The sequence below is a fragment of the Neofelis nebulosa genome, chromosome 10 (assembly GCF_028018385.1).
Source record: "Neofelis nebulosa isolate mNeoNeb1 chromosome 10, mNeoNeb1.pri, whole genome shotgun sequence".
Lineage (NCBI taxonomy): Eukaryota > Metazoa > Chordata > Mammalia > Carnivora > Felidae > Neofelis > Neofelis nebulosa.
Genome location: NC_080791.1, coordinates 72,338,571 through 72,354,561, shown reverse-complemented (window position 1 = coordinate 72,354,561; position 15,991 = coordinate 72,338,571). Strand labels below are relative to the sequence as shown.

Below are 15,991 nucleotides of genomic sequence, written 5' to 3'. Positions count from 1 at the left end.
CCTCAGTAAGGAAGCTTACTACATAGCGTAAAAAACAAATCTAGTGAGGTTTCACATCTATTTTAGTTGTTTATTGCTATCGATTACTCTTTTGCATTTGGTAGATTACCATCTTCCTTGTGAGGAAAGGTAGGATGTCTGTCAAAACTCCTCTTTCAAGGAACAGAGATGTTAAGGATTTGCTTCACTTAAGGACTGGCTTTGAAAGTGCCTCAGGTACAAATTAGCCACACCTGGTATTACCAAAGATTTTGGGATACCTGAATGAAAGAAAATTGTATTGTTCAAATTGTCAAAATTTGATTTTTCTACAGCAGGACTTTTAGAGCAAATTTTATTCCCTATGAAATTGATATCCATATTAAGGACAGGAGTATATTTTGTCAGAAAATATTTTTCTGTCAGTGGTTCAATCCTTCCCTGATGTCTCTAAGTAGTTCTGAAATATTTTTCCCCTTGACTTCCCTTGGAACATTGATGTGAGCTAAATTTACTGGTTTACCCTGAATCTGGGTAGTCATTCCTATTCCAGTCTTAGAAACCTTTTTAATGATCTGTGCAAACCCTCTGTTTAATTTCAGTGTTTCTACATTTAAAATTCTTCACGTTTAAAAATTGGGTATGAGCCTTATTTTCTACTAGACATAACATCAGCATAGTTGACATGTTACTTACCTAATTTTGCTAAAAACAATAATGCTGTTTTTCATGGGGGAATATATTGTTACATAGTTAATGAATTTGGACCACTTTTTAAAAATTCTTCTCACACAGCATCAGTGAGATTGTAGAGAGTAAGAAGAATATGGAGATTGATCCGTCGCCTGGGTGGCTCAGTTGGTTGAGCATCTGACTCTTGATTTCAGCTCCGGTCATGATCCTAAGGTCGTGGGACCAAGCTCCACATCAGGCTCCATGCTGAGTGTGGAGCGTGCTTAAGATTCTCTCTCTCTCTTTTCCTTAGTCCTCTCCCATGCTCATGCTCTCTCTAAAATGAATAATAATAATGATAAACAAATAAATAAAAGAAGAATATGGAGATTGGGAGAGTATTTTATGGGAGTGAGTCATCTCCATCAAACAACATATGTGCAGCATATAGTAGTGATCAGGGGTAGCAGAATTGTGTTTGATTGTGGTGGGTAAAAATGTTGGTTAAGGCAGGACAGTGGGTTTGGACACATAGGGCAATTTTTAATCATAAGCAAGGCTGATAAAATAAGATATTTTCTGGTGAACCCTAAGAAAATTTTATTAACCAGAACTCTAAATTCTTTAATATTTTTGCTGATCTAGGTTTTATTGCATATACAAATTATCATTAAAAGGATTAAAACTATATGTTTTTATGTGATTAGTAGAGAAATTATGTACTCAGGAGACTTCATCTCTACAGTGTTTTTGTCATTCACATCAATTGGAGGAGTAGAGGAAGCATGTTAGACTGGAGTCTGGACTAGGAAAACTTTTTGCCCCAAACTGAGCTAAGAGAGTTTCATTTGAAATACATGTGAAATAATAATTAATTTTTTTAGTTTATTTATTTATTTTGAGAGAGAGAGCAAGCCGGAGTGAGGCAGAGAGAGTAGGGGGAGAGAGAGAGAGAGAGAGAGAGAATCCCAAGTAGCCTCCACACTGTCAGTGCAGGGATCGATGTGGGGCTTGAACTCACAATCCATGAGATCATGACCTGAGCTGAAATTGAGAGTCAGATGTTTAACCAACTGGGCCACCCAGATACGCCAATGACCAAATTTTTAGAAAAGAGTAGCTCTGTCACATATAAAAGCCTTGAAATGGTGGCATAACTTTATATTTTGATCCCCTAAGCAACAAGATGAGCGATCACTATCTTGGTCTTATAAATCACAAAATACGTTGTTCTGTTTTCGTACCTTTTCTGCCTTCCCATAACCTGAGACAATTCCATAGTGTTTGTGCCTTCAGTTGTTTGAACAATTGTCTTGATTTCCAGAAAGCACGGGCTACCTTAGGGTGATGTTCACTGTCAAAGTTGACTGTTTCTGAATCCATTATCAGGACAGTCTAAACAAATACACTTAGGGCTATGGACCTTCTTTCCTTCAGATAACTTGACCCATTGCTCTGGGCATATCAGGGTCTCTGTATGCAATAAACACCAAACAAACTCTCCGACTTCAGTAGGTTGCTAAGGAGGCTTGTGGCCTACAGGGATTGTGCAGTCTCAGGGAAATATCTATCAGATTAATATCTGTAGACATAGCTTTATTGAGTTTTAACCTTTAATTAATTTTTTTTTATTGGTTCTCTAATTAGAGACGTCATTCTAGAAAGGAATTCATCAGGGCCCAGATCATACACCACAGAATTTTGGTTGTTTTGCTCTTTCACACTATGAAACTGAGAGATGCAGCATTCCAGGGCAAGATAAATGCATTTAAGTACCTATATTTGAGAAAATTAAAAGATTAAGCCCCTTTCATAGCTGGTGAGGTGTATGTCAGACAGGATTGAATCGCCTGAAAAATAAAAATAATGGATATCCTCCTTCATGCACCAGGGATGGTGCAGGTGACCCATGGACTTTGTGCAGTTGGGATTTTTAAAATAATTGCTGCTAGAGCAGCCATCCTTGGCTTTCTAGGAGATTCTGGGAGTGGAATCTCTGCCTGTTCCTGCCTTCGGCACCCACTTTTTAGTTATAATACAGTAGCTAAAGCCTCCTGAATACTTACTTTATGCCAAACACTGTGCTAAGTATTTTACACAGATTATTTTATTTAATTATTACTTGAACATGTCATTTAACCTTGCTGAGCCTCACATTTTTCTCATCTAAAAAATTTGTCCACTGCTCAGTGTGGGTGTGAAGATTAAATTTGTTAAAATGTATGAAAGTTCTTTGGAAACTCTAAAGCACTAGGTTTGGGGGTAAAATCTAAGTAAATTTAACAACACTAAACTACATCCTTATCCATTAGAAGTGTCCAAAAGTATCCCTCTGCCTGGTGACCAAAAATAATTTTACAAGTATACCTAATGCTTCTTTTAGAAAAAATTATGGTGAAATATACATAATATTTAATATTTTAACCATTTATAAATATGCAACATAATGACATTAATATATCTGCAATGTTGTATAACCATCACCACTATCTCTACCCAAAACTTTTAACATCTGCAACGAAAACTTTGTGTCCATTAAACAATAACTCCCCCTATTCCCCTCGTAACCTCTATTTTACTATCTTTCTCTATGAATTTGCCTATTCTAGATACTTCATGTAAGTTGAAACCAGACAATATTTGTTCTTCTACGTCTGGCTTATTTCACTAAACATAATGTGTTTAAGGTTCATCCATATTGCAAAGAGCCAGTTTTCCCAGCACTATTTGTTGAAAAGATGTTCTTTCCTCATTGAGTATCCTTGGCACTCTTGTCAAAAATCAATACACCATGTATATTTCAGGGCCCTCTAATCTGTTTCATTGGTGTGTATGCCAGTCTTATGCCAGTACCATACTGTTTTAATTACTGTACCTTTGTAGTGAATTTTGAAATCAGGAATCATGAGTCTTCCAACTTTATTCCTTTTCAAGATTGTTTTGGCTATTGGGAGCCCTTACAATTCTGTATAAGTTTGAGGATTGGCTTTTCCATTTCTGTGATAAAGATTTTTGGAATTTTGATAGATATTTCACTGCGTCTGTTGATTGCTTTGGATAGTATTGATATCTTAACAATGTTAAGTCTTCCTATTGATGAACATTTCCATTAATATAAGTCTTTTAAAAATTTTCTCAGCAATGTTTTATAGCTTTCAGTGTACAAGACTTTCATGTCCTTTGTTAGATTTATTCCTAAGTATTTAATTATTTTAGATGCTATTATAAATAGAAAGGGTTTCTTAATTTTCTTTTGGATTGCTTATTGCTGGTATATAGACGGACAAGTGATTTGTGTGTGTTAATCTCACAAGATTGCAACTTTTGCTAAATTTTCTTATTAGCTCTAGTAGCTTTCTTGTGGATTCTTTAGAGTTTTCCATATGTAGGATCATGTCATATGCAAATAGAGATAGTTTTACCTCTTCCCTACCAATTTTGATGCCTTTTGTCCTCCCTCTTTTCCCTCACCTCCCCCCCCCCAGCCCCCCACCTTTTGCTTGTCTAATAGTGCTGGGTTGAACTTCCAGTATAATGTTGTATAGCCGTGAAAGCAGGCATCATTATCTCGTTCCTGATCTTAGAGGGAAAGCTTTTCAGTCTTTTGCCATTGAGTATGATGTTAGCTGTGGATTTTTCATAAATATCCTTTATCATGTTGAGGAACTTGCCCTCTACTCCTAAATTTCTAAGAGTTTTTATCCTGAAAGGGTGTTGGATTTTGTCAAATGCCTTTTCTGCATCGATTGAGATAATCATGTGAATTTCTTCCCCTTTGTTCTATTAATGTGATGTATTACATTGATTTTTTGTGTGTGTTGAACCACTTTTGCATTCCTGGGATAAATCCTGCTTTGTCATGGTGAATAATCCTTTTAATGTGCTGTTGGATTCAATATGCTAATGTTTTGTTGAGAATTTTATATCTATATGTGTAAAAGATATTAGTCTGTAATTTTCTTTTCTGTGGTGTCTTACCTGGATTTGGTATCAAGGTAATGTTGGCCTCAGTATCATATAGGTAGGAAGTGTTTACTTTTCTTCAATTTTTTAAAGGTTTTGGGAAGAATTCATGTTAATTTTTCTCAAATGTTGGAGAATTTACTAGTACAGCTATCTGGTCCAGGACTTCTCTTTGTTGAGAAGTTTTGTTTACTGACTCAATCTCTTTACTTGTTATTGGTCTGTTGAAATTTTCTATTTCTTCTTGAGTCAGTTTAGGTAATATGTGTGTTTCAAGAAATTAGTCCACCTCTTCTAGATTGTGTAATATTTCAGTATAAAATTGTTACCCAGTGCTTCTTATTAATTCCTTTGTTTCAGTTAGCATTTACTGAATACCATTTATTTGTATATATATGTGGGAGTATACATGTATATGCGTGTATATGTGTATATGAATATATGTATTCTCATTTAATTTTCTTAACCACTCTAAGATGTAGGTAGCATTATAACTATTTTTTTAAAAGAAAAAATACTAATAGTCAAATAAGTTGATTAACTTTTCTAAGCTTTCCCATCTAGAAATTAGTGAAGATAATTTCTAGAAATTAGTGAAGATAATTCTGAAGTGAATTCAGACTGAAGTTCTCTGATTTGATATTTTATACTCTCGCAGACATGGCTTAAATGGATATGATACTAAGAAAAGTCAAACTCTTTATTTGATGTGGAAAATATGTGACTTATATGTATGAATTTATCCAAGTGATATTTTGTATTACTAGGTGTTTCCACGTCTTCCAGAATATGTAAAGCTGAGGTATATAACCACTATTGCTGGAATACTTGATTAATTAAATTTATCTACTTGAAATCAAGGCAGTATCCAAGGTTCTTCAGATTAGTAATTTCTTATTTATTTATTTATTTATTTATTTATGTATCTATGTGTTTATTTATTTCTGAGAGCATGCATTCACCAGCGTGAATGGGGGAGGGGCAGAGAGACAAGGAGAGAGAGAATCCCAAGCAGACTCCCAGCTCTTGAAGCCTGATGGCTGAGGATGGTAGGGGAAACTAGATATCAAGAACTGTGAGAACATAACCTAAGCCTAAATCGAGAGTTGGACGCCTAACCCAATGAGCCACCTAGACACCCCGTAATTTCATTTTTATTTATTTATTTATTGAGAGAGAGAGAGCGCATGCACGAGCAGGGAAGAGGGGCAGAGGGAGAGAGAGAATCTTAAGCATATTCCATACTTTGTGCAGAGTCCAACACAGGGTTCTATTGCATGACTGTGAGATCATAACCTGAGCCAAAATCGAGAGTGGGATGCTTAACCAACTGAGCTATCCAGGAGCCCTTGTAATTTCATTTCTAAGTAAGAGTGTTGAGGTCCAAGGAAAAAATATGCACATCCACGTAAACTAACCTAGTTTTTGGAGATCAAGATTATTTTAACTATGCCTCCGTTATATACAGAGGCTATATCGTTGGTGAACTATTTTAAGGCATGAACTTTGAGTTGATATTTTAAGTTGATTTCTTGTAACAGATGGATTTATATCACTTTATCCACATTCACTTATTTAATTGCTATTGTGACAAATTCCATGGATTTTCATATAATTGGTCAGTAGTCTGGATGTATCAATAAAATAAGTGAAGAAATTAAGATTGATTCTTAATTCTTATCTTCTTTAAAGGTATGAAAAACAATTCACATGTTCTTAGAAAATGCCCTGGGATCAAGACTTTTCTCATCATTGATCTATTGTTTGGTGAATAGAGGAGAAATTTAGCAAGACCAATAAGAGCATGGTGATCTCCACAATAGATACTGTTACCCATACCATTTTTTAAAAAATTTTTGTCCAGAACAAATTGATGGTGCCATTTTATTTTTAGGATTTCTAACTGTGTCATTCATTACCTGCTAACTTTTCCTGCAGTATGATGCCTCACAGAGATAAATGCAGATTGATGATGGAATTCTTTCAGAATATAGAGGAGTTGTAATATTTCGCTATTCTGAATATGGACATCCAGTCAAGATGCAAAGTGGCATGTCCAAGTCTGGACTGGTGGTTGTGATTGAAATATTTCCCTATTGTAGCAAGAATGAGGATAACTTATAAAAGTGGGATCTACCTATCAGTTGTTTGGAAACTCAAATAATTTACCATTATCCTATGATACCACCACACAATAATCTTTAAGGTAGTTAGGGGTGTGTGGTGTATTTTTCTTCTGTATTGGAGGGTGGAAAATGAAGTTTGAGACTTTGAGCCAATTACTGAAGAGTCCTTGAATCTTGTCTTCTAGGTTAATGTATTTTTTCCTCTCGACTCCTTCCAACCTCTCCAAGTGATTTCTTCAGTAGGTTAATTCTGAAGTTAATATCCCAGGAGACCTTGTCGTTCTGAAGAATCAAAGTAAATGGACAGGATTTTACCCATGAGAGTTTTGACTCTTTCATAAAAGTGAAATTTGTATTTGAATTACAGAAACTAGGAATATTCTTGCAGGAGATAGCATGAGTCTAATGGGTCCTAGGTTCTTAGTATAAGTTCTGCCTTCTCCTGTGTTTAAGTTTTCATAAGTTTTGGCTACATTTCACTTTCCTTGAATTTTTTTTAAAAAATGTACTTTCTCTCATTCATGGACTCTTGCTGTAGAGCTGGTTTGGTTCTGAAGGAATGTTGCCTATTGTGACAAGTGAAACTAATGTCAGGCACATTTTCCATAGGTTTTATTTGTTCTGTAATCTTCAGATGAAAATAGTCAGTTGAAAATTCTAGAAGGCTGGAAAGATGAATTTACAGAATGGGCATTATTTGCCAGATTGGCTCTTAGAGGTTGTCTTTTTTATGCTGGAGGTAGCAAGGGCCAGATTACAGTAGTACCTAAAGCCAACCTGTTCCAACAGGCTTCATCTTCCTTTGTACAAATTTAAAAAGAATGGATCCTCACGCAAGCATTTCAAATCCAGAGACAAATTTGAAAAAAATTGCTACAACATGTTGACTGATTCCTTGCCAAGTCAGCCACTGAGAACTTTTACTTGACCGACTCTTACAAAGAGAAAATTAAAGGGGTGGGGGTGAAGCACATAACTTTGTTATTAAAAAATTAAACTTTGCAATACCCTAAATCCCTCTCCCTCTTAACATTTTTTCTCTGCTACTTTTAACCCCCTTCTCTTCTTCCCCCTTATCTTCTCCCTCTCCTGCCTTTCCCTTTTTCTCTTTCTTCTAATCATTCTCTGTAATGTGCTCTGTTGCTCTAATGTATTCATTTTTACTTTTAGTATTGATACAGTGGTGTGTTCTGGAGAAATAGCTTTCCAAAGATTATATTCAGATATACAGATTCAAACCGGCAGAAAGGTTAAGAACATTTTTAAAATATGCTTGTCAGCAGTGGAAAGAAAGCTGTTTGTAGCCAGCAGGTGAGCTGGAGAGTACTACAGGGTGTGGTAGAGATAGTAATAAATTAACTGGCAAGCCAAAAACTATAAAAAAAAAAATCAGCTATTTCATACCATAGAAGCATGACAGCTATGAAAAAAGGAGTGCCCCAGGGAATTCTTTTAGAGTTTGATTTTTTTAAATATGTTTGACATGAAAAATGTTTTAGTACAAATAAAGCAACTGGTATTAAACTTACAGGGAGGGGGGTTGTGGTTTCGAGTTAGTATGAATAATGCATGATATTTAAAGAAAGAACAGCTCTAAAATGTTCCGGGAGGCAGTCCATGTTGATGGTTGGAATGGTGATTTTTTTTTTCTCCTATTTTTGAAGCATCATTAATTCAGTATCGTTTTGTGATTTTTTTTTGAACCTGATAAGATATCAACCAAAGAAATACTATTTGACTTAAATTAGGACATTCTTTCTTCAGATAATTTAGTTTAAATATCAAGAAGATCAGCAGAATTATTTAAGCATAAAGCGACAGTCATTTACTATAAAAAATAATTTGGCCTAGTTATCCTTTTTAAAAAGCTCATGTAGCCCTGCAAACCAAAATCAGCCTCATGGAAGGGGAAAAACAAGATCAGATATTTTGAACATTACTCCATAGGAGACCAGCACAATATAGTGTGAGTGAATGCATTGTAGCAGTGCTCCATATGCAATCAGAAGCCAATTGTTACTGGACTGTGTACAAGCACACACTGTGCTCAATGGTCTGATGAGGTATTATGGATATGATGCAAAGAGACTGTGTAGATTAGAAGCTCACAATTTGTTAAAAGTGAAAGCAACTTAACATTTACATTGGGCCAGCTGAGTAGCACTTCATGTGGCAAGCAGGATGAGTTCCAGGGAACCGGGAGCGCCAGGAAGGCTCCAGGTATCAGTGTCCATGCAGAAAAAAGAGATTTTATTGCTTTCCAATTGACTACCTTTATTACTGTGATTCTTTCTACACTCTCTGTTCATTATTACATTCAGCTTTCGGTGTGGAAAAGTTCATGCAAAACAGCATGATTATTACAAATGTCAAAAATGTGTGGAGGAACAGCCTATTAAAATATAGCCTAGAGATAGTACATAACACTGACTTTAAATAAGTAGCTGCAGCCAAAGTGATACTCCATTAAATCACTGATATTGTGTAATTTATCCACAAGTATTAATTTTGACTTCAGTTAGCACTATCACAATACATTCTTCATTACTTTCTCTGGGTTCTTCACGTCGCTGCACACAGTCTGTGTTCTCAGGTCACAGAAAGTGTTTTATTACCCTTCTCAGGAGTGGTATGGAGTAAGACATTAAGATGTAGCCTTGATCTCAGCTGGACCATGTTCAATCTCTACCAGACCTTTAGTACAAACATCCCATGTAGAATATGGTTTCCACTCTCTTTGCGATACCAGGCACTTCATAGAATGTTGGCAGATAAGATTAGCTTCCTACTCACCCCATCAAATGAAAGAAGTTGCATCTTTAAAATTTTTTTTCTTTATTTTTTATAAAATAAAGTTTGGGGCTATGGACAGTCAATAGCTCATGATCTTTTTTGGACTCTAATACTCTGCCTTGCCTACCAAGCCAAAACTTTTTGTTGTTCTAACATAAAAACCTTAATACTTTCTCAGTGAACTGTCAGCCTGGCTTTAAGATATTTTTTTACTCTTAAAAAAATGATGTATTACAAGATTTGTAATGGAGTGAACATGCTTGAATTGCACATTTAATTTTTTTAACATCACATTCATGTTTTGCCAGTTTGCCTACCAGCTATCTGTTAACAAAAAGTTCCAAGGCAGCACTGCAAGTCTATGCCCAACTAAGCCTTTTGTTTCTGCAGATGTTTGGGCTTAGAGCAATGTTGTAAAGCTCAGGCAATCCAAGAACCATGTTTGTACTTGTCTGCTGCTATTCCCTGTGCATTGTCTAAACCTGTATGCATTGTTCTTTCCGACAGGTGATAACTACCCTGTACAGTTCATTTCATCAACAATGGCAGCTGCTGCTACTTCTGGACTCAGCCCTTTACAGCTCCAGGTAAGTGACAGAAGAAAAAAACTGTGGGATACAAGCCAGTTCCTTAGTGGAAAACTGCTAACCAGCTGTATGCTAAATAATGGCCTGAGTGTTAAAAAAATTTTAAGCATAGCCTAGAAGGATTAACACCTTGTGTACTTACTGTACTGAAAATAGGAGAGGAAACTGCCAATTTCAGTATTTTTAAAGGAAAAATGATATTATGACTTAGTACTATGTATTTTCTATCAAGTGAGTTAATGGTTTTACAAATTTTTATTGCTGGTTGCTTTTGGATATGTCAGCTTTTTCCTTATCAATTTTCCATCCATGTCTCCATTTATGTCCTGACTATCTTTTACACATAAACATCAAAGCAGAAAACAATGTTGGGTATTTTACTTCTTGTAGCTTACAGAATAGGGAGTTATTATCAAATTACCTTAACTATTTTATGTAAACATATTGCTCTAGAAATGTGTACCCTCATTCTCATTTTTATCTTCATGCCAAGTTGAAAGTCTGGGCATGGTATCTGACCAAGTTCTGGATTAGGGTTCTTTACTTATATGCTAAGCTTGTGAAGAAAGTGTTTTGGAAGGTGGATAAAAAAACATTTGTACTTTATCTTCTTCACAATAAAGTGAGGGGTTTACAACAGGACCAGGTGATCTTTACATCCTTCTAACACTGCCGTTTTAATGGGACGTTGACTTTAAATATGAATACATATTTTAACAAAAACAAACAATGATATCATTGAAATAATGGTTAAACTTTCAGTATTTGAACATTTAGAAAATACATGATAGTGAAGAACTTGAATTTCAGTACAGTGGAAAGTTTAAAGATAGTCTTTTATTCTTTTAATTTACTCTGATTATTTTTGAATTTTCTTACCAGGAATAGCATCTGGCTAGGCATTTTTTTTTCTTCTTTGCTATTCCCTATATGGCTTGGATATAAGAGATGCGCAAATATTTTACCATGAAAAAACATCATTGTGAGCATTTTAAATTAGGTCTGCAAATAAATAATTTTTGCAGTCGTCTGAGTTTTTGTCATAAGCCTCATCCTGTAAGCCTTGCTGATGTTACCTATTATGGACAGCCTACCAGAGCTAGGAATTTTGCCTAACAGTATCAGCAACCCACCTCTCTTCCAAAACTTTACCTTCCCCACTGCTAACACTGGAACTTCAGTTAGAAAAACCTAAACGGAAACCTCACTTGTAATAAACCTAATCTGTTTCTCCTTTTCCCATAGCTATGCTATAGAATGTCTTCTTGAGTCAGAGGCAGAAGTATGAAACCAGTACCATTGCTTGGTCCTATAACAAAGTTCCTATGAAAGAGAGTGTCTGGGTCCTAAGCCTTCTACTTTCTATTCTTTGGTGTGGTCAGTACCCTGGATTTAGAAATATGTGTTCTGTTTCATGAGTTCTGACAGTATGTTTTGTCTTTTTTTTTTTTCTGAATATGCTACTAAACAGAAGGGTCATGTCTCCCACCCACAAATTAACCCAAGGCTAAAGGGCCTAAGTGACCGTTTTGGCAGGAGTTTGGACACCTTTGAACATGGTGGTGGCCACTCTTACAACCACAAACAGATTGAGGTATGAATGCTTCCATTGGTGCTTCATTGGGTGGGGGACTGGATTGTTCAGTCATATTCTAGGCATTTTTCTTTTTTTAAGTGGCAAACACTCAACCTAAACACTGAAACGTGACCTTTCCCTTTTTCTTATTCCTGAGGAGGCTCATTTTTGCTCCTTTTATTTCAAAGAAAAAGGCAAGGCCCAGACCAATGCCCCTAATGACCTAGGTTGTTTACTGCTATATATTTAGGCAAATTCGTTACAAGTGCCTTCAAAACCACTGCCCTTTCCCTTACTTTTTCGTTCCTTTTAAGTATAGTGTAGTATAGAGTTTAAAAATACTTAAACATTTAAAAAATCTCATCTGACCATATAACATGCTGCAAAGTTGATAAAATATAATTCTGCTTGTATAGACAAAACAACAGAGGCTCAGAGAGACCAAGGCTGCACAATATTCCCGGAGTTAGAGTTAGTACCTAGGATTCCTGACTCTGTCTAATTCAGGTTTCCAAATTTTGTTTTCTCTGGCTGAGGTAGGGCTGGGCGTCTGGGCCTGACTGGTTGCTTTTTGCCCCATTGACTTCTGTTGTGTCCCTTTCATATTTAACTTCCAATAAAGCTCTTGGTTGTTTTTGTGGGATATTCTTACCACCTGGAGAAGATGGTTTTTATGGCTATTTTGAAAACCAAACCCTTTTCTGCCATAGGTGTCTAGTCCTTCTTTATAATTTCATGCTGGATTTCTCTCTTATATCACTGGAGTTCCTCTCTAGGATTATCAGCTACTGAAGGGTTGCCAGTTATCTGTTTGAATCACACACACACACACACACACACACACACACACACACACATGCAAACGCATACACACATGCATACACACACACATACACACACACACACAAATTGAGACAGGCTACTCAGACTGAAACACACTATAACTTACTAGGTTAGATCTAATACTAAATTTTATATTCTAACCTAGGATGGGAAACTCAACTCAAAAAAAAGAAAAGAAAAGAAAAAAATTACATCTAGCAAAGTGACGTATAAATGCAAGTCCTATTGGCTCTGGCAGTCTATATGTATCAAATACTATATAATAAATAGAGTATCCTTTGGCATTATCTTCTCTGCTGCTTATGAATCTGTATTTTTGAAAAATAATAGAGAAGGCTCACTCCTAAGAAGAAAAAAGAGGACAAGATCAAAAGCCACCTTGGAAGTAGCCTGAGGAAGAGTTCCCAAGTTTGTGGCCTGCCTTCCTCTTTCCCTTTCACTTTGATATAAGAAGTATACGGGGGGGTTCCCACCCAGACATGACCAGGCATATACTGTCAAAGTATCTGCTATCTTCTATAGAGTAAGAAGGGATTTCTTCTGTAAGGCTTTCTTTTGGCTATAGAGAAGGGGCTGTATTTCTGGACATTCTGAAGATCTACCAGGCCTGGGATTACTAAAATGGAGAGATAACTGCATATTAGGGACAAGACTTTCTGTGTGATGACAGTTAACAAGCTTACCCACTCAGGACAGATAGTTTGTTAAATGTTTAAGTGCTTGGATGAATGTGAAAGCAGGTGGTCCTGGCTCAAATTCAAGACTTCCTCCTTTTGACTTTTATTTTCGCTTGAGGTGTTGAGATCTAGCCCAGCAGCCTTTTTCTGGTAGCAGTTTGCTACCCAATCACTTCTTTTGCTAATTTTTCACTTAGATTGACTTCTCTCCCTGACACCATCACCGACCCCCGGTGCTGTCAAATCTGGCTTCTGTTGGGTTTCTGGAAATTATGATGTCATGTATATGAGTGCCAGATCTATGTAGTTCTGTAGCAACGCTGATCTAGAAGCACAACCTATGCCATATGCCTGTCACTTTCATTAGGATAAATAGAGCCCCTTCGTGCAGGACCTCCTCAGACTTTGCCAACTTTGCCCATTTGAAAGTTTTCTGGATTTTTTTTATTATTCTCACTCTGTTTCTTTGCTTTCATTTTTGCACCTTCCCCCCTGCCCCCCTGCATGTCAGGAAACTCCTGCTCTGTTTGCTTATATGGTACACTGGTGAGAAAAGGCTGACCTTGTTTAAAAGGCAAGTTTCCCAAATTTGTCTGGTATGAGTATCACATGTTTATTGGGACACCCACAAAAAGCACAGTAGACACACATATCTAAGCTACTCCAGACATTTAACATTTTAAATATTAAGCAAAAGTAGAGAGAATATTTAACAGTATCTGCTTTATTGATTTGGAAGTCTGCTTTCTTTTCTAATTCTCCCTTCCTTTGACAAGCAAAAATGTTACAACCCTGTTACCAATCACGGTTATGATAGACTGTTGATACTAAGGAAACATTACAATTATGTTAACTGGTTTTATTTCTAAACAGAGATTCTTAGGAAGAAAAGCCCATAACATATACATGCCACCATCACCCTACCTCACCACTTTCGTATACATCTGGCTGCATTGCTCAGAACTGGTCCTCTCTACCTGATGTCACAGCTAATTTGTTCTTCGAAGGTTGTCACTTTTAACATTAATGAGCCTGGATAAATTTTAACAGCATTTATAGTTCTAGACGGAAAGCCTGAAATTTTCTTATCAAGTATAAAAAAGGTATTTAAAGTGGAAAGACCCTCCTTACATTAGCATATTACAGTTTTCTTTCTTTCTTTAAAATAAGGAAGATACAGGAAAGACTTTTCTTTTTTTTTCCTTTCTTTTCTTTTCTTTTTCTTTTCCTTTTTCTTTTTCTTTCTTTCTTTCTTTCTTTCTTTCTTTCTTTCTTTCTTTCTTTTTTTGGTCCTCTGTGCTGATCTAAGGCATGGTTTTCTCTGCCTCAGGGGCACAATATTAGGAGAGAGAAGGCCGAAGAATGCTATTTTTAGTTGAACAGTTCAGCAGATGGAGGCATGAATACTCATATATCTGAAGGTTGAGGGGCTTGAACCATTAATTTTGATAATGTATTTAACCCTGGGAACAATCAGAAACTGTAACTCTAAGGTTACAGTGCTTTTGACCTTTAGAGAACAGAGGGCACTTGCTACAGTAAACAATATATTATATTGCTACTTATTCCAATTCTCTACCCGTATAAATTTCAGGACCAGTTGCCATTTGCTTTCCTCAGCTATGTTAGCATTGGTCCTTCAGGTACATCAAAAAGAATGTTAAGGGAGGGGGACCAGTATAATGAGGCAGTCATGTAAATATGGCCTTTAAATAGCTAAGATGTTAAATTGTTTCTGAAGAAATATTATCTCAGAATCTAAGCTCTGAGTTACTTCTTTTTTTTCCTTAATGAAAAAGTGGTTTTAATGTGTCAATTAATTATATGTGGTTACTTTCAATATGATAGATCCTTAAAAGTAATTTTATTTTGTTTTGTTTTTAATTGGGAGTAATGTTGCTTCATAGATGTAGCTTATGTTAAATACAATCCCTACCATATCGTGCAAAGTGATACACCTGTCTCATGCCTTCTTATTAAATGATGCATGCTTCTCTTTAGCAAATACAGCAGTTAAATATCACACAGCTTAAGAATTTCTAATTAAAATATCTCCACATGTCAGCATATTGGTAATGTATTATTTTAATCCATTTATTTTGTTTATGAAACAGTGACATATGTTTAGATTGTGAAATATATGAGCCTTAAAAATCACTTTATTGAAGAAAATTAATTCCTACAATACTGTCTCAGTAATGTGTTCACTCACCCAGTCAGTCACTGGCGGCCCTGCCAGTCTTAATGTTGGGTAGACACACTTACCAGTTTTATCTGCATAATGGTCTTGGAAAGAAGCAATCACAGTTCTTTTTCTTAGTGCCAAATGATGGAGTTTTTCTTTCCTTTCTTTTTTTTTTCTTTCTCATTAATTCACACCTGTCCCCCCAAAACACTTTTTGTGGCTTTTTTTTAATACAATGAAGGATGGGACTGAGTATATGTATAGGGTATTCTGAAAGACCAATCAAAATTAAAAACAAGCTAGTTACCTTTTCAAAGTTAGACATAGTAATTTGTTTGTCAGCAGGGATATGTTTGGGTCAGCCCTGAGATAAAGTGACTGTCAGCAGTTATTCCTACAAGACAAGTAATTTCACTCAATGTATTACTGACAGATTGCTCACTTCTGTGAATCACCAGTGAAAACAAACTTAATATTGTTACAGGCAGAGTTTCTGTCTTCATTAGCCTCAGAGAATGATTTTTATCGAGCATTCAAAGCCTACCAAGCTTTAGTTGGAACATATTTTAACAGACAAATTCTTATAATGA

At 36.0% G+C, this 15,991-nt stretch overlaps 1 protein-coding gene across 27 annotated transcripts in view; it reads left to right on the top strand.

Moving 5' to 3' along the window:
* SOX6 (SRY-box transcription factor 6) overlaps window positions 1-15,991 on the top strand; it is a 693,774-nt gene that overhangs the window by 563,097 nt on the left and 114,686 nt on the right. For 19 of the 27 annotated variants that reach the window (XM_058688340.1, XM_058688339.1, XM_058688348.1 and 16 more), the window contains 2 exons: window positions 10,041-10,120; window positions 11,592-11,714. In XM_058688340.1, coding sequence (XP_058544323.1) covers window positions 10,041-10,120; window positions 11,592-11,714 — 203 coding nt within the window. The remainder of the gene's footprint in view (window positions 1-10,040; window positions 10,121-11,591; window positions 11,715-15,991) is intronic. The other 8 variants (XM_058688360.1, XM_058688361.1, XM_058688359.1 and 5 more) reach the window with 1 other exon arrangement.